Source organism: Macaca thibetana, chromosome 9 (genome assembly GCF_024542745.1).
Source record: "Macaca thibetana thibetana isolate TM-01 chromosome 9, ASM2454274v1, whole genome shotgun sequence".
Classification (NCBI taxonomy): Eukaryota; Metazoa; Chordata; class Mammalia; order Primates; family Cercopithecidae; genus Macaca; species Macaca thibetana.
This window is the reverse complement of record NC_065586.1, coordinates 90,436,237-90,462,243: the sequence shown is the minus strand read 5'-3', so window position 1 is coordinate 90,462,243 and position 26,007 is coordinate 90,436,237. Positions and strand designations below refer to the sequence as shown.

Below are 26,007 nucleotides of genomic sequence, written 5' to 3'. Positions count from 1 at the left end.
TTATTTGCTCTATAATGCATACATGTGTGGGGAATTTCTTAAGTTTTCTGTTTAACAGTTAATAAACTATCCCAATGAGGTCTTTTTTTTTAAAGTAAGAAACAAAGTCTCGCTCTGTCGCTAGACTGGAGTGCAGTGGCACGATCTTGGCCACGTGATCCACCTACCTCAGCCTCCCAAACTGCTGGGATTACAGGCGCCACCGGGCCCAGCCTCATTTATTTTTTTAATTCTAGGAAACAGTATTTTTTTAAATCCAGTGTATTCGCTTGGTTTTTCTAGCTTTATTACTGCTTTGTTTCCAACAGGCTATTATATAGTGGTGACAAAACAGACAAGATGCTCAATCTCACGGAAATTATGAGGCAGAGGGGGGAGAGGGAGATCATACATTCTAGGTTAAATGTGAGCTAAGACCAAATTAGCAAGCAGCTATCAATGCACGTATCTGAGTGAGGAACACAGCTAAACGTCAATTCCAAACAACAATGAATTAATCAATGATGAATTTAATCTGAGTTGCAGACCTCTCTTCAGGTCTGCTCAGAACTCAATTTCCCAATCTTGTACCCCAAGAAAAGATTAAACCTGTCTCGTGCTGAGCAGTGTAATATTCCAGTACAGCTTCTTCTGTGCCCTAGTGCTAGTACGAAGAGACATCAATGAAAAATGTAGAAACACGTATGAGTACAACATGAACAGGACAAACCAAAGCTTCTTGCCACCCCATGCTCCCAAATGTGCCTGTGTCTGATTCTCAGCACTAACTATTCACGTGAGACATCTCAACTTGATAAAATATTAAAATGGATTTCTCATACCATTCATGTACTCAGAATAATTTTAGTGTTCAGTGGCACTCCCAAATCCTAACTCAAGTCTAGTAATAAATAGTAGAGACTTAAGAGAGGCAAGATATACATGTAACTGATCTGATCTCACCAGGGATTCTCTTACCAAGTATTTCATCTATAGTAAGAGAAATCGTCTTATTAACATTCCCTAAACTTCATTATTTAACACACCTATCATAGTTTTTGCTATGCAGAACTAATCCATTGTAATACGGATTACTAAAGTGATTCACCGTGGGATGGGGTTATTAACTAAGAGGGCAAACAGAAGCTTATGAAATGCTAATGTGGATGGTAAAGAGGTGGATATATGTTGGGCGCAGTGGCTCACGCCTGTGATCCCAGCACTTTGGGAGGCTGAGGTGGGTGGATCACCTGAGGTCGGGAGTTCGAGACCAGCCTGACCAACATGGAGAAACCTCGTCTCTAACTAAAAATACAAAATTCATCGGGCGTGGTGGCACATGCCAGTAATCCCACCTACTCAGAAGACGGCAGGAAAATCGCTTGAATCTGTGAGGCGGAGGTTGCAGTGAGCCAAGATCACACCATTGCACTCCAGCCTGGGCAACAAGAGAGAAACTCCAGCTCAAAAAAAAAAAAAAAGTTGGATACAGTATAAATTAAGCTAGCGCTGACAAGATTTTTGTATTGTACTAAAAGAAAACTGTGGGCTGGGTGTGGTAGCTTATGCAATTGGGAGGCCAAGGCAGGAAGATTGTTTGAGGCCAGAAATTGGAGACGCCTGGATAACAGTTTGTGCAAACAAAGCTTTTTAAAAAAAACAAAAACAAACAAACAAAAAAAAACCTAAGCTCTACAAAAAAATTTAAAAATTAACCAGGTACTGGCATACATTTGCAGTCCCAGCTGCTCAGGAGGCTCAGTGGGAGGATCCCTCGAGCCCAGGAGTTGGAGACTGCAGTGAATTACAATCACACTACTGCCTGGATGACAGCGAGAAGTCGTCTCACAAAAAAAGAAAAAGAAAAAAAACACTAAAAAACTGCCATATTTGTGTTATGACTATACTATTTTACAAATAACATTTCTTTTTAAACTGAAAACAGAAATGAAAGAGACCTTTCTTTGACCACTTTAATTGTATGAGTTGTGGTAGAGTATTTAGCATGAAGAGAACCAATCATATATTATTTTTTAAATGTCCTAAAATACCTTAGAGAAGAGCAATAGTTCACATGCTACTCTTTTAGGGTGCTGTAAGAAAGACAGTAAAGGATATAGAGGAATTTAAAGTGCTAAGACTCAAGAAGACATAAAAAATCCAGTGACATGCTTGCAGGGCCAATCTATAGATTCATTAGCCTAAGGATACCTAGGATTTCTAAAAAGAACAGGAAAAATTATGAACAAGTTAATTCCATCTTTAGACCTCGTTTATCCTCAAACTGGAACCTGTGGACATAAGCTCAGGAATAAGTTTTAAGAATATATTTCAACCAAATGTAAATAAATTTATAAACATATTCTAGACTAATTTAAACAGAAATTCAGAACAAAATAATTCTTTGAAATAAAGACTACAGAACTTAAAACTATCAGAAGCACTTAATGTTCTTAATGTTAAAATTAGGGCTTTGTAGGCTTCTTATAACATCTTACCTCAGGCCACACACAGTGGCTCATGCCTATAATCACAGCACTATGGGAGGCCGAGTTGGGCGGATCAGCTGAGATCAGGAGTTCGGGACCAGCCAGGCCAAGATGGCAAAACCCTGTCTCTACTAAAAATACAAAAATCAGTCAGGTGTGGTGGCATGCACCTGTAATCCCAACTACCCAGGAGGCTGAGGCAGGAGAATCGCTGGACCCCGCTGGGAGGCAGAGGCTGCAGTGAGCCGAGATCGCGCCAATACACTCTAGCCTGGGCGACAGAGCAAGGCTCCATCTCAAAAAAACAAAAACACAAAAACTTACCTCAAATTGCTAAGACTAAAAAAATCATATACAATTGCTAAGACATTGATGAAAGATTTCATCACACGTTTGCTTGGAAATGTTCAAGTACCACCTTCACCATACCTCTTAACACCTTCAAAATATGGAATAGTGACTCATTAAAGAAATAAAGCTAAAAAGTATTTTTTATACTTTGATCAGGTTCTGAAAGACAAGGCCTGGTTTAAGAATAATTTTTCATGTAAGACAAGAGAGGGAGTATTTGTTTCTATATCATGAAATGAGTCTATCTATTCCTTCCCCTCTGTCCCTTACTAAAATCTGGAAACTAAAATGACTATAAAAAATGAAACAGGTGTTAAACACCCCCAGACAATAAAATAGAAGCAAAGGCAAAGTAAGATTTTGGGAACTGAAAAATAAATGTATCAGTGTTAATTGACTCAATAGACGAGAAATGAAAGTCTCAGTGTTAGATAGAGGTTTTCACTAAAAAACACTGGCCCCATACCTCCCTGTGAAGTGATTACCACTCCCCCTCACAATGGAAGAAATGTCATTATTAACTCCCTGAAAAGGGTGAATCAGAGGATGTCTGGAATAGGGGAATCCAGATATAAACAGGGTACAGTATTTTACTGAAAACTGAGGAGGTCCACATTTTGAATAGTGAACTCTCTAATATACCGTCCCTCCTCCTCACCCCAAAAGAAAACTGGCAAAGTACATATACTCACACAGGACAAGTGATTACAGAATTTCTCTCAGATATAGATGTACATATTCTCTCTCATATACATATACTGACAATTCAGTGACCCTCAAATAAATGGTCTAGTGAATTCACACTGGAGTAAAATCCACCTGTTGAGAACCCTCATGCATGGAGCTTAGAGAGATTTCTTCTAGCTCTTAAATTTGAGGAACAGTAAATGATCCCAAGGCATTTGAAGAAGCATCAAAATAAAAGACTAAAAAAAGGGAAGAATCATTTAATGAAACAGACTATGCAGACGGGGGAAAGAAAGTTTGCTACAAGTTCTAGGCAGAAGCGCTGGTGGTGGTGGCTCATACGTATAATACCAATGGCTTTGGGAAGCAAACAGAAGGATCCTCTTGAGGACAGGAATTCAAAAACAGCCTGGGCAACATAGCAAGACCCTATCTCTACAAATTTTTTTTTAATTATCTGGGCATAGTGGCACATGCCTGTAGCCCCAGATATTCTGAAAGCTGAGGTGGGAAGATGGCTTGAGCCCAGAAATTCAAGAATGTAGTGAGCTATGATTGCACCACTGCTCTCCAACCTGGACAACAGCAAGACCATGTCTCATAAAAAAAAAAAAAGAAAGAAAAAAAAGTTACAGGCAGAGAAGGGATCACACATTCAAAAGACAAAAGCCTCCAAGAAGTCATTCTAAAAAATTCCCATGAATTAAAAGACAGATTTTCAGCCTGAGCTTTTTCAAGAGTAAAACAAAACAAAAATAAGATACACAACATAAAGATGGGCATGGTGTCACATGTCTGTAGTCCACATTACTCTAGTGACTGAGAAGGAGATAACTTGACACCAGGAATTCAAATCAAGTCTGTGCAACATAGCAGAAGTCTCTTTGAAAAAAAAGAAAAAAAAAAAGACCCATATCAAGGACACATATTATTAATTTAGAATACAAAAGACTAACATTAGAAGCTCACATTAACAAAAGGCAGATTCTCCCAACATTCAACAGACTGGAAATCAAAGTGGCATTAGGGGGCATTCGGGGGCCAGGTGCAGGAGCTCACACCTGTAATCCCAGCCCTTTAGGAGGCCAAGCGGTGGGGAATTTCTTGAGCCCAGGAGTTCAGGACCAGCCTGGGCAAAATGGCAAGACCCTGTCTCCACAGAAAAATTAAAAACTTAGCAGGGAATTTGGTGCATGGCTGTGGTCCAAACTAAACTGGTGGCTGAGGCTGGACGATCACTTGAGCCTGAGAGGTCAAGGCTGCAGTGAGCTGTATTTAGGCCTGGGTGACAGAATGAGACCCTGTCTCCAAAAAAAAAAAAAAAAGAGTATCATTAATTTTCTCTCCCACAACACTGGAAGTTCTGAGACAACACAGTAACTTTCAAAATTCTGAGAAGACAATAACTCCTAATCTAAAATCTCAAACCAAAACTACTATCCATTAAATGTAGGAATTCAACAAAACTACATCCAGATTTTCTCTGAGTTCTCAAAATATTCATTTCTCTTGAATCCTTTTCTCAGGAAAACACAAGAAATACAATCCATCAAAATGAAGGAGTAAACCAAGGAGGAAAAAAAGTGAGATCCAGCCAGGAGCGGTGGTTCACACCTGTAATATCAGCACTTTGGGAGGCCGAGGATGGTGGATCACCTGAGGTCAGGAGTTCGAGACCAGCCTGGCCAACATGGTGAAACCGTCTCTACTAAAAATACAAAAATTAGCTGGGCATGGTGGCAGGCACTTGCAATTCCAGCTACTCAGGAGGCTGAGGCAGGAGAATAGCCTAAACCCGGGAGGCAGAGGTTGCAGTGAGCCGAGATCGAGCCACTGCACTCCAGCCTGGGCAGCAAGAGTGCACCTCCATCTTAAAGGAAAAAAAAAAGAAAACAAAAGTGAGACGCAGCAAACAGTAGTTCCAAAACATGAAACAGCCAACAGGAATACCCAACAGGATGGTAAACGAAGGTTGCAGATGGAATCAGTTCTACAGTCCAAACTAGAAGAATGTTCCAGGGAGTAGAGATGATGGGATATATTTGGAGGGGGAGGTTTATTACTGAATCACGAGATCTGTTTTAATATAATAAGAGGTTTATACTTCCAGAGAAATTAGATATAAATTACTGATAGGTTAAAAAAAAAGTAAGTATTAACTTCAAGGAGGAAAAAAAAAGCTGCACAAGAATGAAAAAACCATAGCATATTTCATGGCTTATCTAAAGCTTTAATAATACTTACAGAGCCATAATAAAACTGAGTCAATCAAAAATTATTATATAACTACACTAAAAAGATGTAAGGGATCATTATTTCATGTTGAAGTGGTGAGAGATGGTAGGAATGCAGGCTTTTCAAGAAGGTATTTCTAAGAACTTTTAAGCATTTGCTCTTAAATATGAGGAACAGTAAATGATCCCAAGGCATCTAAAGAAGACACATCAAAACAAAACACCAAACTAAGGGAAGAATCAAATGAAACAGACTATGCAGGGTACGGGAGGTGGGGGCGGTGGGGGGGGCGCGGACAGGATGATATTTATAGAAAGTAGGCTGGGCGCAATGGCTCACGCCTGTAATCCCTGCACTTAGTCTGAGGCAGATGGATCACTTGAGGTGAGGAGTTCGAGACCAGCCTGGCCAACATGGTGAAACGTTTCTACTAAAAATAAGAAAATTAGCCAGGCGTGGTGGCGCACACCTCTAGTCCCGGTTACTCGGGAGGCCGAGGCATGAGAATCACTTGAATCCGGGAGCCAGATGTTGCAGTGAGCCAAGATCACGCCACTGTATTCCAGCCCAGGTGACGAACTGAGATTCTATTTAAAAAAAAAAAAAAAAAAAAAAAAAAATGCCAGATGCAAAAAAAAATGCCAGATGCGGTGGCTCATGCCTATAATCCTAGCACTTTGGGAGGCCAAGGTGGGCAGATCACAAGGTCAGGAGTTTGAGACCAGCCTGACCAACACGGTGAAACCTAGTCTCTACTAAAAATATAAAAATTAGCCAGGCATGGTGGCATGCGCCTATAACCCCAACTACTCAGGAGGCTGAGGCAGGATAATCGCTTGAACCCAGGACACAGAGGTTGCAGTGAGCCGAGACTGCACCACTGCACTCCAGCCTGGGCAACAGAGCGAGACTCAAAAAAAGGAAAAAAAAAAAAAGAAAAAGTATAGACAACGAGATTTCCTTTAGAATCAGATGTGAAATGTGAAATGTGAGGGAAGAAAGAGAAGACAAGATTTTTGGTTTAAACAACTGGAAGAATAAAGTTGTCATTTATTGAACTAAGGAAAATGCAAAAGAAGTAAATTCGGATTAAACAAGATGAAAAGTACAGATATAGTTATCAAGCACCTAGTAAACAGTTGGATATGTGAATCTGGAATTCAGGAGAAAGGTTCTGGTTGGAGATACAAATTTGAGTCATCAGCACAGCTCCTATTAAAGAAATGAAGACCATCAAGGGAATCCCAAACTAGGCTTAGGATATTCCAATATTTAGAGGACAGAAAAGGAAACAGCAAAGGAAACTGAGAAAAGAGTCAGAGAAATAGGAAGAAAAAGCAGGCAAATATGTTTGCTAGGAGCCAAATAAAGTAAGTGTTTTAATGGAGAAGAGTCAACAACTGTATGAAATGCTGCTAATAGAACAAGTAAAATGAATTCACTGACGTCACGAGACCTTAAAAAAAAAAACGGCTCCAATGGAAATGAATATCTGATTGGAATTGGTTCAGAAAAAAAACAGAACAAACTAAAAACAATGAATACAGGCAAGGAGTTTTGCGATAATAGAATTCTTTTTCAAGGAGTTTTGGTATGAAAGAAATGAGACATTGCAATTGGCTCAAGCTAGGACAAACAATATATCCATAGGACAGATGGGCATAGATGCTAGGTTTACAGATGCAATGGTGACAACTTTTAAAGATTCTTTTCTGATTGTGTCTATTTTCTCAGGGCAATAGGGAGCAAAGTGAGAGGGAGAAGATATGAGACATGCAATGACAGAGTAAAACTATGAAATCAGTCATTTAGGACAATGTAACAGAAAAGACTGGGTCGCTAAGGACAAGATCACGAGTTTCAAGCAAGCCTAGGTCAGCATGCTTATGTGACGGGTTAACATTTTCACTTACAAAACAAATAAACCCGCTCTATAGTCTTTTATTTAACCAAATGTTCTACCTGAAGTTTTTCTTCACCACCAAAGAACTTATTCATATAACCAAAACTTTCCACCTGTAACCCAAAACTACTGAAATAAAACTTTTAAAGAAAAAAGACCTGTGCAAACAGGACACAGGAAAAAAACAATTTAAGTTTTTCTTAAGTGACAGTTTCATTATCCCAAACAGATCATCTGATCTACATTTGAATATGGATGGCAACAGCAATACTTTTCCATGACATAAACACCAGCACAGAAATGTATGGCTCATGGAGTATGTCCCCTCTCCAGGGTACATTCAGGATTTCTCTTCCTCACTGCCTGATATCCTTTCACACAGGGTCTAAATTGTACCCCTTTTGGCCTTTATGCTGTTCTATTACGGATTTTGCATTACTTACATCCTCCTAAGGCCTGTTCTCTTCTATTTGGTTCTAGTTAACCACTATAAATTTTCAGGATCTGTCTTGTTTTGCACGATATACTACCATTTCCAATTTCTAGTCATTTGTCAACGCCCTAAAGTTTCATTCAGAAACTTCTCTTGTGCTAACAGAACGTCCACTTGAAATCTTTTATATGACACACTCCTATAGTACTAGTGAATGAAACCAAGAAAGCAAAATAATCAAATCCTACCGACAGTCAAGTCTTTTGCTATTATTGCACCTAAGCTATTCCTGAAAAAATAATTTAATGAGATCATCTTATAAGGAACATTTATTTGGTAAACTATCTCACAGAAATAGACTCTAAAATCAAACAATGTCTTAAACAATAGAGAGCATAATCCCAATCTCTCCCCATGAAAAGCCTACTTCATAAATGAAGTACCCATAAACTGCATTACTAGAAGAAAGGAGGGAAAAAGACATTTACTAAACTTCCACAGGAAGACTGTATAAATCTGGAAGTAGTTAAGTACACATCGGCCTGTATCCAAGAATACTACTCAGTCTCAAAAATTAACTGAAAATCTAAACTTAATATGGGTACTTCTTTGTTCTTGGTAAGGCTCAGAAAATTACCATCGATTTAAGTACGCATAGTACTAGTTACATGTCAACTGATATAATAAAAAAGGTGAAGTGGACAATCAGTATTTCAAACCCAATACAGGGAAATCACTAGATGTAAACATAAAATCTATTTTTGAGCTCCAGTTTAAAACAAACATTCAGGACTGGAATCTTCAGAATTTTCTAGTATCTTGAATATCCCCATCTTCTCTTTAATTGGTCCTGAAGCATTCATTTGATCTAAGGGAAAAATATTAAAACAGGTACATTTTAGAAGTATAAGAAGAAGAAATAGTAAAAGAAACATCCAATATAATGTTATCAGAAGTGAGTCATCTATCCAAAATTACAAAACTCACAGTAATATAGGGTACTATCTTCCTTAATCACCAAGATTTAATAGCAGTGAAAGCAAAAAGGTACCCTATTCTTAATACAACAACTAGAATCAGCCTCTTGGGAGCATACAATCTAAAGCATCAGTTTGCTAGTCAAAATCTCTTTTGCTGAATTTAAGGTAAGATAAACAAGTTAAAGAGCAATAAACAACATCAATTTGAATCATGCTTTCAGAAATGTTTTAAAAAGAGGCCCATTTATGGTTCATTTAAAAGCTGAAAACACAGTATGAAAAGCTTACCTTGAGAAACATTTTGAATCAATGACAATATGAAGTCTCCTAAATTTTTATCAACATGACAGCTGTGAAATGAAATCTCTGATTTTAATTTGTATTACTGATTTCTAATCATCCTTGTATGTTCATTAGACATTTCTTTCTCTCTTGGTAACAGCCTGCTCTTATATTATCCATTTTTATTATCAACTTGTATTTACTTGCATATCCTAAACACTTCTTGTTATATGTTGCAAATATTATTTGTGGCTTCTCTCTTATCTCTTTATGGTGGCATCTGTTTTATAGTAGTCCTTCCTATTAATGTAATTAAAATCTATGAAACCTATCCTATAATTTGTGATTTCTGTATTATAAAGAATTATTTTCTAATTCTAAAATCATAAATATATTTTCCTATATTTTTGGTTAAATTCTACCTTTAATATTTAGGTTTTGAACACATGGATTGCTCAATCTGAAGTCTGTAAGTGTATTGTGAGGTGAGGAGAATCTAAGTTAATTTTTCCCCTATTAATTACTATTTCCCCAGATCATCTATTGATTAATTGGAATTTCCTATCAGTGGTATGAAATTCCATTTGACATTTACCAGCTTTTCACGAAAGTTGCCCTTCTAGATTCACCATATTGTACTTCTAGCCAATGTATCACACCATGTGCTAATTCTACCATCTGATTATTATGACTATTTAATTTTTAATAAGACTTTATACCCGGTATAGAATACCTTGTTTTTCAAAACTGTCTTGGTTCTGGCCCTTTACTACTCTTTCATATAAATTTTAACAGTCTGTCTTACAAAAAGTCATTCTGGGATTTTTTTTTTTTTAAGAGACAGAGTCTCACTCTGTCACCCAGGCTGGAGTGCAGTGGCACAATCTCCGTTCACTGCAACCTCCACCTCCCACGTTCTAGCAATTCTCCTGCCTCAGCCTTCCGAGTAGCTGGGATTACAGGCACATGCCTCCATGCCCGGCTAATTTTTTCTATTTTAGTAGAGACAGGGCTTCACCGTGTTGCCCAGGCTGGTCTCGAACTCCTGAGCTCAGGCGATCCACCTGCCTCAGCCTCCCAAAGTGCTAGGATTATAGGCGTGAGCCACCGCACCCGGTCGTCATTCTAGGATTTTAATTAGAAGAAAAATTCAAGAATATAAGTTAGTTTTGGGGAACACTGACTTATACTTTGTAGTAACCATTCATATCCACAAATACAGCTAAATCTGTATGTTTACTCAGTCTTTCTATTAATGTCTTTCAATGTTGCATAATTCTGTCCTTACATGAACGTGTTAAAAACTGTTAAACTTTAATTGTAGGCATGGTAGTTTTGTAGCTGTTGTAAAAACCCTCATTATTGAACAATTACTGCTGTTACACATATTATTAATAAGCAATCTTCTTAAATTCTGTTATAAAAAATTCTGGATTCCCTTGGACTTCCAATGAAGATAATCAAACCAGAAAACTTGCAAATAAAAGCAATTTCGATAATGCCAGCACTTTAGGAGGCCGAGGGAGACAGATCACTTGAGCCCAGGAGTGTGAGACCATCTTGAGCAACATGGCAAAATACACAAAACAGAATTAGCAGGGTGTAGTAATCACACCTGCAGTACCATTAACTCCGAAGGCTGAGGTGTAGGGATTGACTGCCCCCAGCAGGTTAAAGTTGCAGTAAGCCATGATCACACCACTGAACTCCAGCCTCTGTGGTAGAACGAGACCTTGTCTCAAACCAAAAAAATTATGAAGATGACAAGTTGGGTTTTGGTATCTAATTAGGTGATCATCTAGTTCTCCATTATTTAATTAATATGGATTGTATTAATATTATCAGATGTTAAACAGCCCTTACATACCTCATATAATGTTGTTTTTTAATATATTTAAGATTTGACCATAATGTTGTATTTCTCATATTTCTCCCTAAACCATTTCAAAGTTAAAATTCAAATAAACATGCAAATAATCCAGAATATCTAAAACAATCTTGAAAAAGAACAAAACCAGAGAAAGTACACTTCCCATAAACCTACCTTAATTAAATCAGTGCAATACTGGCATAGGAATACCACAGAGATCAATGGAACAGAATTGAGAATACAGAAGTAAAACCTTGTATTTATGATCAAACGATTTTCATCAAGGATGACAAGGCAATCCAACAAAAAAAGGAACAACTTCTAACAAATGGATATTAACATGCAAAAAGATGAAAATTCACTGAAAATAGATCATAGACCTAAATGTAAGAGCAAAAACTATAAAACTGTTAAAAGAAAATATCAACACCTTGAATTAAGAAAAGAGTAATTAGACACGACACAAAATTTATGAGTGACAGAAAAAATTCGTTAAAACTGGAATTCATCAAAATATAAAAATTTTGCTCTTCAGAAGATACCAAAGCAAGAAAGTGAAGAGAAAGGCCACAGAGAATAAGAAACTGTTTTGTTTTCAAAATAATCCATGGTCATCACTGTAGGTGTCAGATCATAAGGTGGTATTCTAAAAACTGATGAAAAAAAGAAGCAATATATCCTGCCTCTCTTCTATCTCAGGAAAACTGTAAGGGAAAGTTCTTAAATAACCCAGCTAATAAAAGAATAACAGAACAAGAAAATCATCACTTTGTAATGATTTAGTTAATAATGGTTCTAATCAACCATTTTTAAAGGATACTAAAAATCATGTTAGGCTAGGCGCAGTGGCTCACGCCTGTAATCCCAGTGCTTTGGGAGGTTGAGGTGGGCAGATCACCTGAGGTCAGGAGTTCAAGACCAGCCTGGTCAACATGGCGAAAACCTGTCTCTACTAAAAATACAAAACTTAGCCAGGCGTGCTGGTAGGCGACTGTAATACTAGCTACTGGGGAGGCTGAGGCAGGAGAATTGCTAGAACCCAGGAGGCTGAGGTTGCAGTGAGCTGAGATTGTGTCAGTGCACTCCAGCCTGGGCAACAGAGTGAGACTCCGTCTCCAAAAATAAACTGAACTGAACTGAACTAACCTAAACTAAACTAAACCATCATATTAAATAAAGGATGAAGGCTGACAAGACATTTTGTAATATTATCTTGATTAATCTTAGCTCACTGGAAATAAGAAACCCAGACATGATGTGCCTCCTGGTATGATGAAAAATACGAAAACAAAGCACTGGTATTCTTAACTAAAACAGGAACTTGAATATATTTCCAAAAGTGTTATTTACCAGTTTACAGAAAATATCTGAATTACGGAAAAAGTTAAAGACAATGACATTTATGGGCAAAATGTCATTATGTCTGAGATTTGATTTTAATACTCTGAGAAGAAAAATGACAATAAAACAAGATTAGATATGTGTGGCTGAATGAATTATAAAAGGGGTTCATTATATTATGCTAATTATCTATATGTTTCGAAGCTTCCATTAAGAAAAAGCATGATACTTACCAATAAGATCACTTCGATCTAACAACAACTCTAGATCTTTATCACTAATGACCTTCTCTCTTGATCCTTTTATTTCCCTATAGAAAACAAAATATTCAAGTATATGTGAATAATTCAAAGCTACAAATTAAATCTTTCTAAAATTAAAAACTCACCTTTCATAATCTCTAGATTTTAATAATTCCATTAATTCCTTAGGATCTAAGAAATTCTTAGACAGATTTAATCCAGACTGACCACCTTTGAAATGATCTAAAAAAAATGAGAAATTAAAAACATTAAAATTCCTTTTAAAACTACAACACAACATATTACAAACCAATCACAACGGCTTGCATTAAGAAGGATGGCAAAAAACAAGTGTTGATAAAGAATAAAAGCAAATAAAACTCTCAGGCTTTGCTGGTAGGAGTGGAAAATGGTACGTCCACTTTGGAAAAGGTTGGTAGTTTCCAGTAGTTAAACACACACCCTCCCTAAGATGAAGGACCAAAAAATGCATATGTCCACAAAGACTTGTACAGGACCAGCTTATTCATAATAACCAGAATCTAGAAATAATTTAAATGTCGACCAACAAGGGAATGGAAAAAACTAACTATTCACCAATTTAAAAAAAAATTCTACTAAAAACAACACAGATGACTCTGAAAAAATATATTCAACGAAACAGCTAAACAAAGAAAAGACTCAACAATGTGAAAAAAATCAGAATACTGGTTGCTTCCTAGTGATGTTAAGCGGAGCATAGGAATTACAGGAAAGGGTGAACAAAGAAAATTTCTTGGATGATGAAAATGCTACCCTGATCTGGATGATAGTTACGTATGAGTACATACATCTGGTCTAACTTCATTAACCTGTACATTTAGTATCTGTGCATTTTGCTTTATATATGTAATAACTGAAAAATGTCAGCATTAAAAAAATCCCTTCAAAATTTTCTACAAAATTAATCTACTAAAAAACTGACAATAAGGCTGAGCACAGTGGCTCACATCTATAACCCCAACACTTGGAGAGGCTGAGGCAGGATGATCACTTGAGTCCAGGTGTTCAAGAACAACCTGGGTAAAAAAGTTAAACAGTGTCTTAAACAGACCTCGTGATCCACCCACCTCGGCATCCCAAAGTGCTGGGATTATAGGTGTGAGACACAGCACCCAGCCCAGGCTGTAACACTTCATAAAGAAAATAAAAACAATTACAAAAATCCACAACACATAATGTACAATTTAAACAATAAAGCACTACGTAAGTGTTATTTACTTTTATGGATGATCAGCTTTTCCAGTTTCCTTTTAGCAGCTGCTCTTTCCACAATTTTCTGATCAACAGTATTTGCTGTAACCAGGCGATAAACAACAACTGGCTTTGTCTGACCAATTCTATGGCATCTATCCTGGGCCTGAAGATCCGACTGGGGGTTCTTAAAGTTAAAAAGAAAAATAACATTTAACGGTATTAGCTTAAAATTAACGTAAACTCATGTGGATAAACTCAACATGAATAATGTAGTCACGAACTTCTAAATAGTGGTGTCTTAATTTAAACTTCCAGAGTGGCTTCATAGATAAAATTATCATTCCACGGATCCTTGGCAATATTAACAAAAAAGTTTAAATACCCCAAAGAAAACATTTCAGGCTGGGCACAATGACTCACTTCTGTAATCTCAGCATTTTGGGAGGCCAAGGCAGGAGAATCATGTGAGGATAAAAGCTCAAGACCAGCCTGGGCAAAACAGTGAGGCGTGGTCTCACTAATTTTTACATTTTTTGTGGGCATGGTGACACATACTCATAAACCCAGCTACTCAAGAGGATGATGTGGGAGGATCACTTGAACCCAAAAGGTCAAGGCTACTGAGCCGTGATGGTGTCACTGCACTGAAGCCTGGGTGATAAAGTGAGATCCTGTCTCTAAAAACAAAAGTAAAAAAAAAAATTCAATTTTAACATGCAGAAAACTTTATGAAGAAATAACTCTTAGCTGAAAATGGGTATCTTTTCAAAATAGATAAGTAAATTTGTAACATGTACAATTAAAAATTAAAAATTCAGAATGGCTGGGCGTGGTGGCTCATGCTGGTAATGCTGGTAATCCCAGCACTTTGGGAGGCTGAGGAGGGTGGATCACCTGACGTCAGTTCGGGACCAGCCTGGCCAACACGGTGAAACCCCATCTCTAATACAAAAATTAGCTGGGCATGGTGGCGGGAACCTGTTATCCCAACTACTTGGGAGGCTGAGGCAGGAGAATCACTTGAACCCAGGAGGCGCAGGCAGTGAGCTGAGTCTGCGCCATTGCACTCCAGCCTGGACAAGAAGAACGAAATTCCATCTCAAAAAACTTTTAAAATTCAGAATGCAGGCTGGGCCTGATGGCTCAAGCCTATAATGCCAGCACTTTGGGAGGCCGAGGTGGGCGGATCACCTGAGATAAGGACTCGAGACAAGTCTGGCCAACATGGCAAAACTCTGTCTCTACTAAAAACACAGAAAGTAGCCAGGCATGGGGGTGCACACCTGTAGTCCCAGCTACTTGGGAGGCTGAGGAAAGAGAATCACTTAAACCCGGGAGGTGAACGTCGCAGTGAGCCGAGATCATGCCACTGTACTCCAGCCTGGGCGACAGACTGAGACTCCATTTCAAAAAAAAAAAAAAAAATCTAAATGGAAATATAATCAGCATATTCCTTTCTGTACATCCAACTTACCCAATCACTATCATAAATGATAACTGTATCTGCTGCAGTCAGATTAATGCCCAGGCCACCAGCTCGTGTACTCACTAAGAAGATAAATACCTCTGGATCCATGTTGAAGCTGTGCATCTAAAAGCAAAAAGGATGTAAATACAACAGATTAAAAGAAATCTACCAACAAGACTGAAGGAGAAAAATGTTTTGTTACAACTATTAAAGAGTTAAAGGAGGCCAAACAAATCATTCAGATCTATAAAACAATTATGTTAACAAAATCTGTGCTGTTACCTTTTATCATCCAAGCACCTATATTAAAGAGACCTTAATTTTGTTAAAAACCATGTATCACAACAATGTTTAAATAAGAAAGGTAGTATCAAAAAATGACGAAAAAATTGTAGTTGTTGTCTTTACACATGGGGTGACTAGGAGGGTGAACTGACTAGAAGGGGGCACAGGAAACTTTCTGGGCTCATGGTAACATCTATATCTTAATAGGGATTAGGTATAAATTTACATACGCCATTTGTCAGAAAGATTCAGCAAATGTATACATTATTTGCTTCAGTATATGTAAATTTTACCCCAAAAGATAAAATATGCTGAAGTTATTACAGAAAAGGGTAGTATCATCTATAATTTATTTTAAAATGCACCAAAAAAAACAGGATTAAATGTTGAATGGATACAGCAACGCTGCTATTACAGGAAACGTGTTTTTAAAAAGGTATAGTCAAATGTTAGCAGCAGACTGTAGGCGGATTTACAGTTGCTTTTTTTCTTTTCAACTTTGCCATACAGTTGATATTTTCACAAGAGAAAGTTAAGAACAGGGCAAAAAGACAAAAAATTTCCTACTATCCCAATATTCTTACAGTGATGGTTAAGTAGGATATTATTAAGATTGTGCCAGAAGATATATATGCTTGAATCAAAAATTAAGACTTCTTAGTACTAAATCAAAATGTTTGTTTTTGATAAAACCACAGGGTTTCTGGTCATTTGTATCTTTTTATCAATTTGTGGGTCTATTCAGAATATTACTTCAGAAATCAAGATAGGAATTATAAAAGAATCGTTTGGGATGTATGACATAAGTAGTCTTACGTTTTTTTCTCTCTCTGAGTAAGACATGGACCCATCAAGCCTGCTGAAGTTGAAATCTCTGAGATGGCAGTAATCCATCAAAATGTCCAACATGCTTGTCATTTGTGAAAAAAGCAGCACCTGAAATAAAACATCTTAATATTTATACCAATTAATAAAAAAATAATTGAACAATCCAAAATTCCAATCAAAAGTATCACCTTGTGACCTCTTTTTTTTAGTTCTGGTAGCATTCGATCCAAAATTAAGAATTTCCCAGAATTTGTTACCAATTCTTCATCGATCTTAAAAATGGGCAAAGAGAGAAAAAATTGAGAGAAAAATGTCATTTGCTTTGTTAAAACAAAAGCCATTTGGAAAGTTCAATTTTCAATGCCAAGTCACTTAAAAAACTTAAAAACTGACCTGTTATTCAATCTTTGTAAATCAGAAGATAGTTATTACTCAAAGACGTACTCTAGAACGTAAAACCAGCAACTTCACAAAAACAAAATAAAATACAAATATAACTTTGATCTAACCTCAACACTCCTCCCTCCAAGACGTTGTGAAAGAGAACAATTATGTCAAACTTAATGGGTACATACTCAGGCTTATTCTTTATAATTGAATTATTTCCAACTAAATGTATAGGTAAACTACTGCTAGAATTCTTACCAGAAATTAGAGAAAATACAGGAGCTGATAAGTAATCCAAATACTGTGGATAAACACTCTTTCACCTTCTGGTGAAATGACTTCATGAGAGAGCTACTTCCATCTGAGTGGGAAAGTTTTGTCTTCTTTCTTACTCTAATAAAGATGTAAAGCAGTGCACCTCTCAAATGGGGACAATTTTGCCCTCCACCGATCTCCAGGGTATATTTGGTGGTGGCAGCAAACTTTTTAGTTGTCATAACTGAGGAAAGTGAATACTATTGGCATCTAACGAGTAGAAGACAGGGATGCTGCTAAATGTCCTAAGTGCACGGAACATTACCTCCTAAGAAAGAATTATCTGGCCCAAAATGTCAATATTGCCAGAAGTGGAAAAGTCTATTGTAAACTACTTCAAAACAAGGGTTATTGAGGGTTACTAAGAATTGATTTCTATTAATATTATGCTATCTTTCTATCAACTACCGAAGAAAGCAACTTCATTTATTTAATGTGAAAACCTCCAAATAAAAATTAGTTTTATTCTATGGCTATCTGTTGATCTTTAAGTAATGAGCAACAAGGCTGATTTTGATAAGCCACATATTAATAATAAAAGAAACAGTGAAAAGATGACCACTCTCTCTAAAATATAGCAAGTAAATATGCAGAGTACAAATCAATTACTAAATTTAGAATTATTAGCTGTTCACATAAAACATGTAAATAAAAATATTAGTTTCATAGAGGCCAGGCATGGTGGTTCTTGCCTGTAATCCTAGCACTCTGGGAGGCTGAGGCAGGACTGCCTGAGAAATCAGGAGTTTGAGACCAGACTGAGAAACACAGCAAGACCCTGTCTCTATAAAAAATAAAAAAATAAAAAAAACTAATTGCTCATAGAAAGTGACCATTTCTCTAACCCTGAAAAGGTTCTCTGAAATTTCGGAGAGAAGATTGTCTTAGCTTACTGAAGGATTACAATCTTAATGACAAATAGCACCATACTTATTTTTAATAATTATAATCAAAACAAAGTAACATTTTCCACCAATATAAAGTAATATAAATCAAAACAGTAAATTAGAATTAAATAGTATTCACCTTAAACTCTTGTGTAACAGGGTCTATAGGATACTCAATCAAATACGGATGATTGCAACATTTACGAAGTAGCATCATTATATTCTGCAGCTTCAGATTAACTTCAGATTCTACAGGGATATTCACTTCCACAACAGTTCTACCAAAACAAATAATGCATATACATGAGAAACACAAAAAATGGTCCCAGTTTAAAGAATACTTAAATTCATTTTCAAATTCAAACCTTTCTCGGTCCACCTCTGGCTGTATCTGACTGATCAATTTTTCCAATTCATTAGGGAAGTCATCTATTTTGCTGTAATTTATTGATTTTCTAGTTCGTCGTTTTGGTCGACCAGTAGGGCTTAACTCAACTGTTTCTTTCTGAAAGGGAACGAATTAAAGGAAAGCCAGTTTATAAAGCTATATCCTTAGGTTCTAAATGTAAACAAAATAAGGCATACTTTATGTACACAATGACAATCTATAGACAAATACAAATGTTGTAGGAAATTAGTTTAATTTTAACATGGACGATAATATCTGAAAGTAAGAGGAAGGGCCTTCATATCTCAATAGGGAAAAATGAAGGGCGAATAAAACTACTTTGAACTTACACAAAAGGATTCAATACCTTAAAGATGAAATACGGCTCCAGAAATTTGCACTACAGAGGATATTTCTTCAGACTGGTTAACACTGCATGAAATTGCTCATTAACAGACAAATAATGTAAATTTGTAAATAGCTAGACCTTTCCTTTAATTATAATTAATTATTAAAAAGAGAGAAGAGGCCGGGCTCCGTGGCTCACGCCTGTAATCCCAGCACTTTGGGAGGCCAACGCGGGTGAATCACCTGGGTCAGGAGATCGAGACCATCCTGGCTAACATGGTGAAATCCCATCTCTACTAAAAAAATAGAAAAACATAGCCAGCCATGGTGGCGGGTGCCTGTAGTCCCAGCTACTTGGGAGGCTGAGGCAAGAGAATGGCGTGAACCCGGGAGGCAGAGCTTGCAGTGAGCCAAGATCATGCCACTACACTCCAGCCTGGGCAACAGAGCAAGACTCTGTCTCAAAGAAAAACAAAAAAAAAAAGGGGGAGAAGAGAGTCTGGTGGTTCTATTGTTTAAAAATGCATGACAATAAACATTTTGAAAAGAAAATCTATAGGTCCACAGTCGACAATAAAAAATCTGGACAGTTAAACAAAACTTAAGGGTCTCCTTGAGTTAAATGATAATAACATCCTACCTCTATCTCCTATAATATGGTGGGTGATAATAATCATCAAAGTCGGCCGGGCGCGGTGGCTCAAGCCTGTAATCCCAGCACTTTGGGAGGCCGAGATGGGCAGATCACAAGGTCAGGAGATCGAGACCATCCTGGCTAACATGGTGAAACCCCGTCTCTACTAAAAATACAAAAAACTAGCCGGGCAAGGTGGCGGGCGCCTGTAGTCCCAGCTACTCGGGAGGCTGAGTCAGGAGAATGGCGTAAACCCGGGAAGCGGAGCTTGCAGTGAGCTGAGATCCAGCCACTGCACTCCAGCCTGGGCGACAGAGCGAGACTCCGTCTCAAAAAAAAAATAATCATCATCATCATCATCATCATCATCATCAAAGTGATTATTAATCCTTTTGGTTCTCAATAACCTTCAGCAAGGAAACTGTACAGGTTGAACATCCCTAATCATCATCATCATCATCATCAAAGTGATTATTAATCCTTTTGGTTCTCAATAACCTTCAGCAAGGAAACTGTACAGGTTGAACATCCCTAACGGGAAAACAGAAATGCTCCAATAAGCATTTCCTTTGAGTGTCGTATCAGCACTCACAAAGTTTCAAATTTTGGAGCAACTCAGATTTTGGATGCTGTATATTTGGAGATTAGTCTAGTTGCCAAGTCCTTAGTACAGGGATTCTCAAATAACTGTGTGCTTGTTAAAAATGAATTTCCAAGTTCATTCCCAGAAAGCGTTTAGAGTTAATCTGCACGGAAATCTAAATTTTTATTTTATTTATTTTTTTTGAGACGGATTTTCGCTCTTCTTGCCCAGGCTGGAGTACAATGGTGCAATCTCGGCTCACCGCAACCTCCATCTCCAACCTCCACCTCCCGGGTTCAAGCGATTGTCCTGCCTCTGCCTTCCTGAGTAGCTGGGATTACAGGTATGTGCCACCACGCCCAGCTAATTTTGTGTTTTTAGTAGAGACAGGGTTTCTCCATGTTGGTCAGGCTGGTCTCAAACTCCCGACCTCAGGTGATCTGCCCGCATCGGCCTCCCAAAGTGCTGAGATTACAGGCATGAGCCACTGTGCCAGGCCTAAATTTTTAATAAGTATTCCAGATGACTGCAAAGTAATTAATACAAGGATTATCACTTACATTTTAGCAGGACTGCAGATACTAGGAAACAACTTTTGCCACTTGGCCTTATGCCTTATACCCCAGATACAAATTCACCCACGTCCTGAAAATAAACAAGGGGCCATTAAAACTGGAATTTAGGCCAGGCACAATTGCTAACACCAGTAACCCCAGCACTCTGGGAGGCCAAGGTGGGCAGACTGCTTAAGCCCAGGAGTCTGAGACCAACCTGGGAAACATGGCAAAAAGCCAGTTTCTACAAAAAAAATTAGCCAGGTAGGTAAAGGCTGCAGTGAGCAGCGATTGTGCCACTGCACTCCAGCCTGGGTGACAAAGCAACATCTTGTCTCAAAAAAAAAGGGAAAAAAGAGAAATTTTATGTCAAGTTTCCTTTACAATACACTTCAAAACCACTATACCTCACTGGATCCAAACATGTTTGCAATTGTACGGTTCACAATGGCTGTATAAAAGATCTCCTGCTTCTTTGAAAGGGGAGCATAAACAACTACTTCTCGTTTAGGAGGAACTTCAAGAGCAACATCAGACTTCAGTCTTCTCAATAAGAAAGGTGTTAAAATCTAAAATTAAAACATGAACAGAAAAATATGAGTACTAAACATTCTTATTTTTTCAAGGAATACTGTCCCCATATACTCCTTTACCTTATCTTTTGACTTCCTATATAAGTAATATCAAATCTCAAAAGGTGAAAATATCTTCTTGAGATTTTCCCAGACCAGACCAAATGGTAAACTCACAGTATTTGTCCGCAGCATTTCAGAATTTACTTTTCTCTTAAAAACTGTTAAGAATCTATCTCAAATAATTTTAAAAGTAAAAATATAAAGGTAGCATTTGTATTTCTTAGGGTTAAAGTTTCAGTTATAGCCCACAACTTTTAAAATTAGATTTTATCAGCACCATACAAAAGGGGAAACAAAAATGAAAAAAATTTTTAAAAATTTTTTTAAATAATGAGTACAAAAAGTAGAAATAATAAGACCTAGTATTTCGTAGCACAAAAGGGTGACTACAGTCAATAGTAATTTAACTGTTACATTTTAAAATATAAGGAAGAGTATAACTGGAGGCCAGGTGCAGTGACTTACGCTTGTAATCCCAGCACTTTGGGAGGCTGAGGCAGGAGAATCACCTGGGTCAGGAGTTTGAGATCAGCCTGGTGAACATGGTAAAAGCCCATCTCCACTAAAAATACAAAAATTAGCTGGGCTTGCTGGTGGGTGCCTATAATCCCAGATACTCAAGACGCTGAGGCAAGAGAATTGTTTGAACCCGGCAGGCAGAGATTGCAGTGAGCCAGGAATGTGCCACTGCACTCCAGCCTGGGTGACAGAGCAAGACTCTGTCTCTCCAAAAAAAAAAAAAAAAGGTATATAGCTGGATCATGTGTAACTGGATCACTAATCCAGGATAATTAAAATTAAAATTAAAAAAGGATAATAAATGCTTGAGGGGATGGATACACCATTCTCCATGAGATGATTATCATGCATTACATTTCTGTATCAATATCAAAACATATAGCTCATAAATATATACACCTACCATGTACCCAAAAAACTAAAAACTTTAAAAAAAACTTAAATTTTTTAATAGAATGAGGTTTTACTCAGTAAAAAGCCAGCTGACCTAGTGATGCAGACATACAAGTTCCTTCTGTAAGTTCTAAAGTTTCAGGTTTAAAATTATTCTTTCATTAGCTGAGGTGGTTACAAATGATTATCACATTTATAAAGAGAACAGAGAAGCAACAGACAATTATGCCATTATTAAAATATTTGGGTCATTAAAAGAGAACAAACACTTGTTTAAAATTATTGTATACTCTAGGTCAGCCGCGGTAGCTCACACCTGTAATCTCAGCAGTTTAGGAGGCAGAAGTGGGCAGATCACCTGAGGTCAGAAGTTTGAGACTAGCCTGGCCAACATGGTGAAATCCGGTCTCTACTAAAAAAAATACAAAAAATTTAGTCAGGTGTGGTGGGGGGATTACAGAATCCCAGCTACTCGGAGGCTGAGGCAGGAGAATGGCTTGAACTTGGGAGACGGAGGTTGCAGTGAACCAAGATCGTGGCACTGCACTCTAGCCTGGGCGACAGAGACTTCGACTCAAAAAAAGTAATAATAATAAAAAATAAAAAATTGTATACTCTTTATACCCCTGCCTTTAAATACTAACAATGGTTTACATATAGTAATTATATATAATAAAGCTCATTTTCAGGACTCTGGATTTAAATACCCAACAGGTATAGGGCTAATCATAGACTATTACCAGAGATAGTAAACACATCATCAGTGTTGGTAACTACAGATACCAATCCAAAAACAAATATGTCCACAGGCAAATCAGGAAAAATACATAAATGTTTCATAAATATGCCCACAAACATGTCCGGCCAGGTGCAGTGGCTCACGCCTGTAATCCCAGCACTTTGGGAGGCCGAGGCGGACGGATCACAAGGTCAGGAAATGGAGACCATCCTGGGTAACACGGTGAAACCCCGTCTCCTACTAAAAAATAGAAAAAATTAACCAGGCGTGGTGGCGGGCGCCTGTAGTCCCAGCTACTTGGGAGGCTGAGGCAGGAGAACGGCGTGAACTCGGGAGGCGGAGCTTGCAGTGAGCTGAGATCACACCACTATACTCCAGCATGGGCAACGAAGCGAGACTCCATCTCAGAAAAATAAAAAAAAATAAAACATGTCCACGTCTTTAAGAAAAACATGAAATAACAAGATATTTTTCTACCACATCCACTGACAAATATTATAGTTTGATGTTAACTGAAATGGCAAATATGTAGAAGAAGGGGCACACCATACCGCTGAAACACATGTATAAAAAAAGTATTTATATGTTTTTCCTAGTATACAAGCTTTCTAAGCAGACAGAAACAAGTAAGAGTTATACAAGACCCATCAACCAAAAATTAGCTGGACCTGGTGGCATGCACCTTTGGTTCCAGCAACTCAGGAGGGTGAGGCAGGAGGATCACTTGAACCCAGAAGTACGAGTCGGAGGCTGCAGATACCAACCTAATGACCAACGATGGCACCACTACTCTCCTCCTGCCTGGATGTCAGAGTCTCCCAAAAAAAAAAAAAAAAATCTGTTGGCCAGGTGCAGCGGCTCCACCTGTAATCCCAGAACTTTGGGAGGCTGAGGCGGGCAGATCACTTGAGGTCAGAAGTTTGACACCAGCCTGGCCAACATGGGGAAACCTCATCTCCAGTAAAAATACAAAAAAATTAGCCAGGTGTGGTGGCACATGCCTGTAATCCCAGCTACTCAGGAGGGTGAGGCAGGAAAAATCGCTTGAACCTGGGAGGCAGAGGTTGCAGTGAGCCAACATCGCACCACTGCACTCCAGGCCTGGGCACAGAGTGAAACTCTGTCTCCAAAAAAAAAAAAAATCTATTAGTTATATTTTGGAGATAAGAAAGTAAGTGCAGAAGGAAAACAGAAAGTGTTGCTTTTTACTTTTTATTTTCTAAATTTTTATATTTAAAAATATCTTACTGTGTACACACAATTTTAAAATAAAAAATTTTAAATACATAATTTGTAAAAGTTATACTGCTTTTGGCCTTCTATATGGGGCGGAAATAGAAAAGTAGCAAGCTTAGATAACTTTAAATGGAAAGTAAAAAAAAAAATTTTTTACTATGCAATGTTTATACAAACTATTACCAGACTATTGACAGAGACAGTAAACACATTACCAGTGTTTTATCTACAGACATCAATCCAAAAACAAATATGCCCACAGGCAAATCAGGAAAAGTATGTAAATGTTTCATAAACATGTTAAAATACTTCCGGCCAGGCGCAGTGGCTCACGCCTGTAATCCCAGCACTTTGGGAGGCCGAGGCAGGCAGATCACGAGGTCAGGAGATGGAGAACATTCTGGCTAACATGGTGAAACCCCGTCTCTATGCAAACATTGCATTAAAAAAAGGAAAGAATTCTTGCATATAGAAAATAGTTAAGAAAATATACTAGCAATTTAAAACTATCTCCAACTAATCTGAATTCACTTTGAATGAAAACTTTTTCCTCCAGTAATGCATTAAAACATAATTAGGACAAAGCATAAAAGTAATATCAACTCAAATTTAAGCACAGTATTGCACAGAATATTCTTATTGCTAGAACATTCAAAAACAGCCCCTATTTTTGATAAACTGTTGAATTTGGATAGATATAATAAAAGTCCATTATCATATCGTAGTATTAATGGAAATTTGAAGTTATCTTCAATTCCAATTATTCACTGGATAATTCCAGTGAATTATCAACTACGACAAGCACTACAAATGTTCAATCAAAAGGCAGATTATCATTTCTCAGGAATATCTATCTACCTGTATACTCTGTGAGGTAACCTGTAAGTGACCAATTCTATAAATATTCATTGTCTTGACTCTCTAATTAAATTTCCTAAGAAGAGAAACTTAATCCTTTGCTACACTATATGGATTTAACTACTGATGAGGATGTGATGTCGAAACACATCTCTTCCTAAATAAGTCATTTACCCCAATAATTCATAGTGGGACATTTAAAAACTTCTATAACTATTGGCACATTGAAATTTCGATCACTGGCTAGTCACAGCAGGAAAAAAAGAAAATTTTAAATATAAACACACACACTTGTGCACATGAACACACAAAAAGACACCATAAACAAAGTTTATCCCAAAAAGTGAGGAGGGGAAAGAAATTCTTCACAACATACAGACCATTAACTTATTTTTAACATAGTTATTATAAACCATTAAGAAATAACTATTCCAACATATGTTGGAATATGGTCACAAGGAACTATCTATAAACATCTCAATTCAGCAATAATCATCCTTTTTAATCTCTGCAACACACTGTAAAGGACTTCTAACCTCAAAATTGGTATGAAGCTTGAGTAAATAAGTATTTTCATATGGACGTATGTCATATAAATCTTTTCTGGAGGGCAATTTGCCTTCAAAGAAGCCATCATCTGCAAATTCTAACACATACATTCTAGGAATTCTTTCCTAAGGAAATAGCCAGTAATGGGCAAAGGTGTAGTGTTAAGTAGAGATACTACAACCTTGTTTATATTGTAGAAAATTTTGAAAAGAAGAAGATATAGGTATAATTAATTATAGTAGAACAGGACAATGGGATAATAAGCAGTTATTAAAAACCACTGATTTAAATCTACATGTAGTAAAAGGAAAATAATCTTCTGGTAACTGTTTAAAAGAATATCTTAAGGAATTTTATTTTTACAATCTTTTTC

At 37.4% G+C, this 26,007-nt stretch overlaps 1 protein-coding gene across 2 annotated transcripts in view; it reads right to left on the bottom strand.

The window, feature by feature from the left end:
- Positions 1 to 8,391: 8,391 nt before the first annotated feature.
- HELLS (helicase, lymphoid specific) overlaps positions 8,392 to 26,007 on the bottom strand; it is a 54,309-nt gene continuing 36,693 nt past the window's right edge. The window contains exons 13-23 of one of the 2 annotated variants that reach the window (XM_050802772.1): positions 25,622 to 25,759; positions 21,113 to 21,274; positions 18,564 to 18,703; positions 18,338 to 18,476; positions 16,798 to 16,881; positions 16,598 to 16,717; positions 15,503 to 15,619; positions 14,053 to 14,212; positions 12,939 to 13,035; positions 12,784 to 12,860; positions 8,392 to 8,945 (exon numbers count right to left, since the gene is read on the bottom strand). In XM_050802772.1, coding sequence (XP_050658729.1) covers positions 8,851 to 8,945; positions 12,784 to 12,860; positions 12,939 to 13,035; positions 14,053 to 14,212; positions 15,503 to 15,619; positions 16,598 to 16,717; positions 16,798 to 16,881; positions 18,338 to 18,476; positions 18,564 to 18,703; positions 21,113 to 21,274; positions 25,622 to 25,759 — 1,329 coding nt within the window. In that variant the 3' untranslated portion in view covers positions 8,392 to 8,850. The remainder of the gene's footprint in view (positions 8,946 to 12,783; positions 12,861 to 12,938; positions 13,036 to 14,052; positions 14,213 to 15,502; positions 15,620 to 16,597; positions 16,718 to 16,797; positions 16,882 to 18,337; positions 18,477 to 18,563; positions 18,704 to 21,112; positions 21,275 to 25,621; positions 25,760 to 26,007) is intronic. The other variant, XM_050802771.1, reaches the window with a different exon arrangement.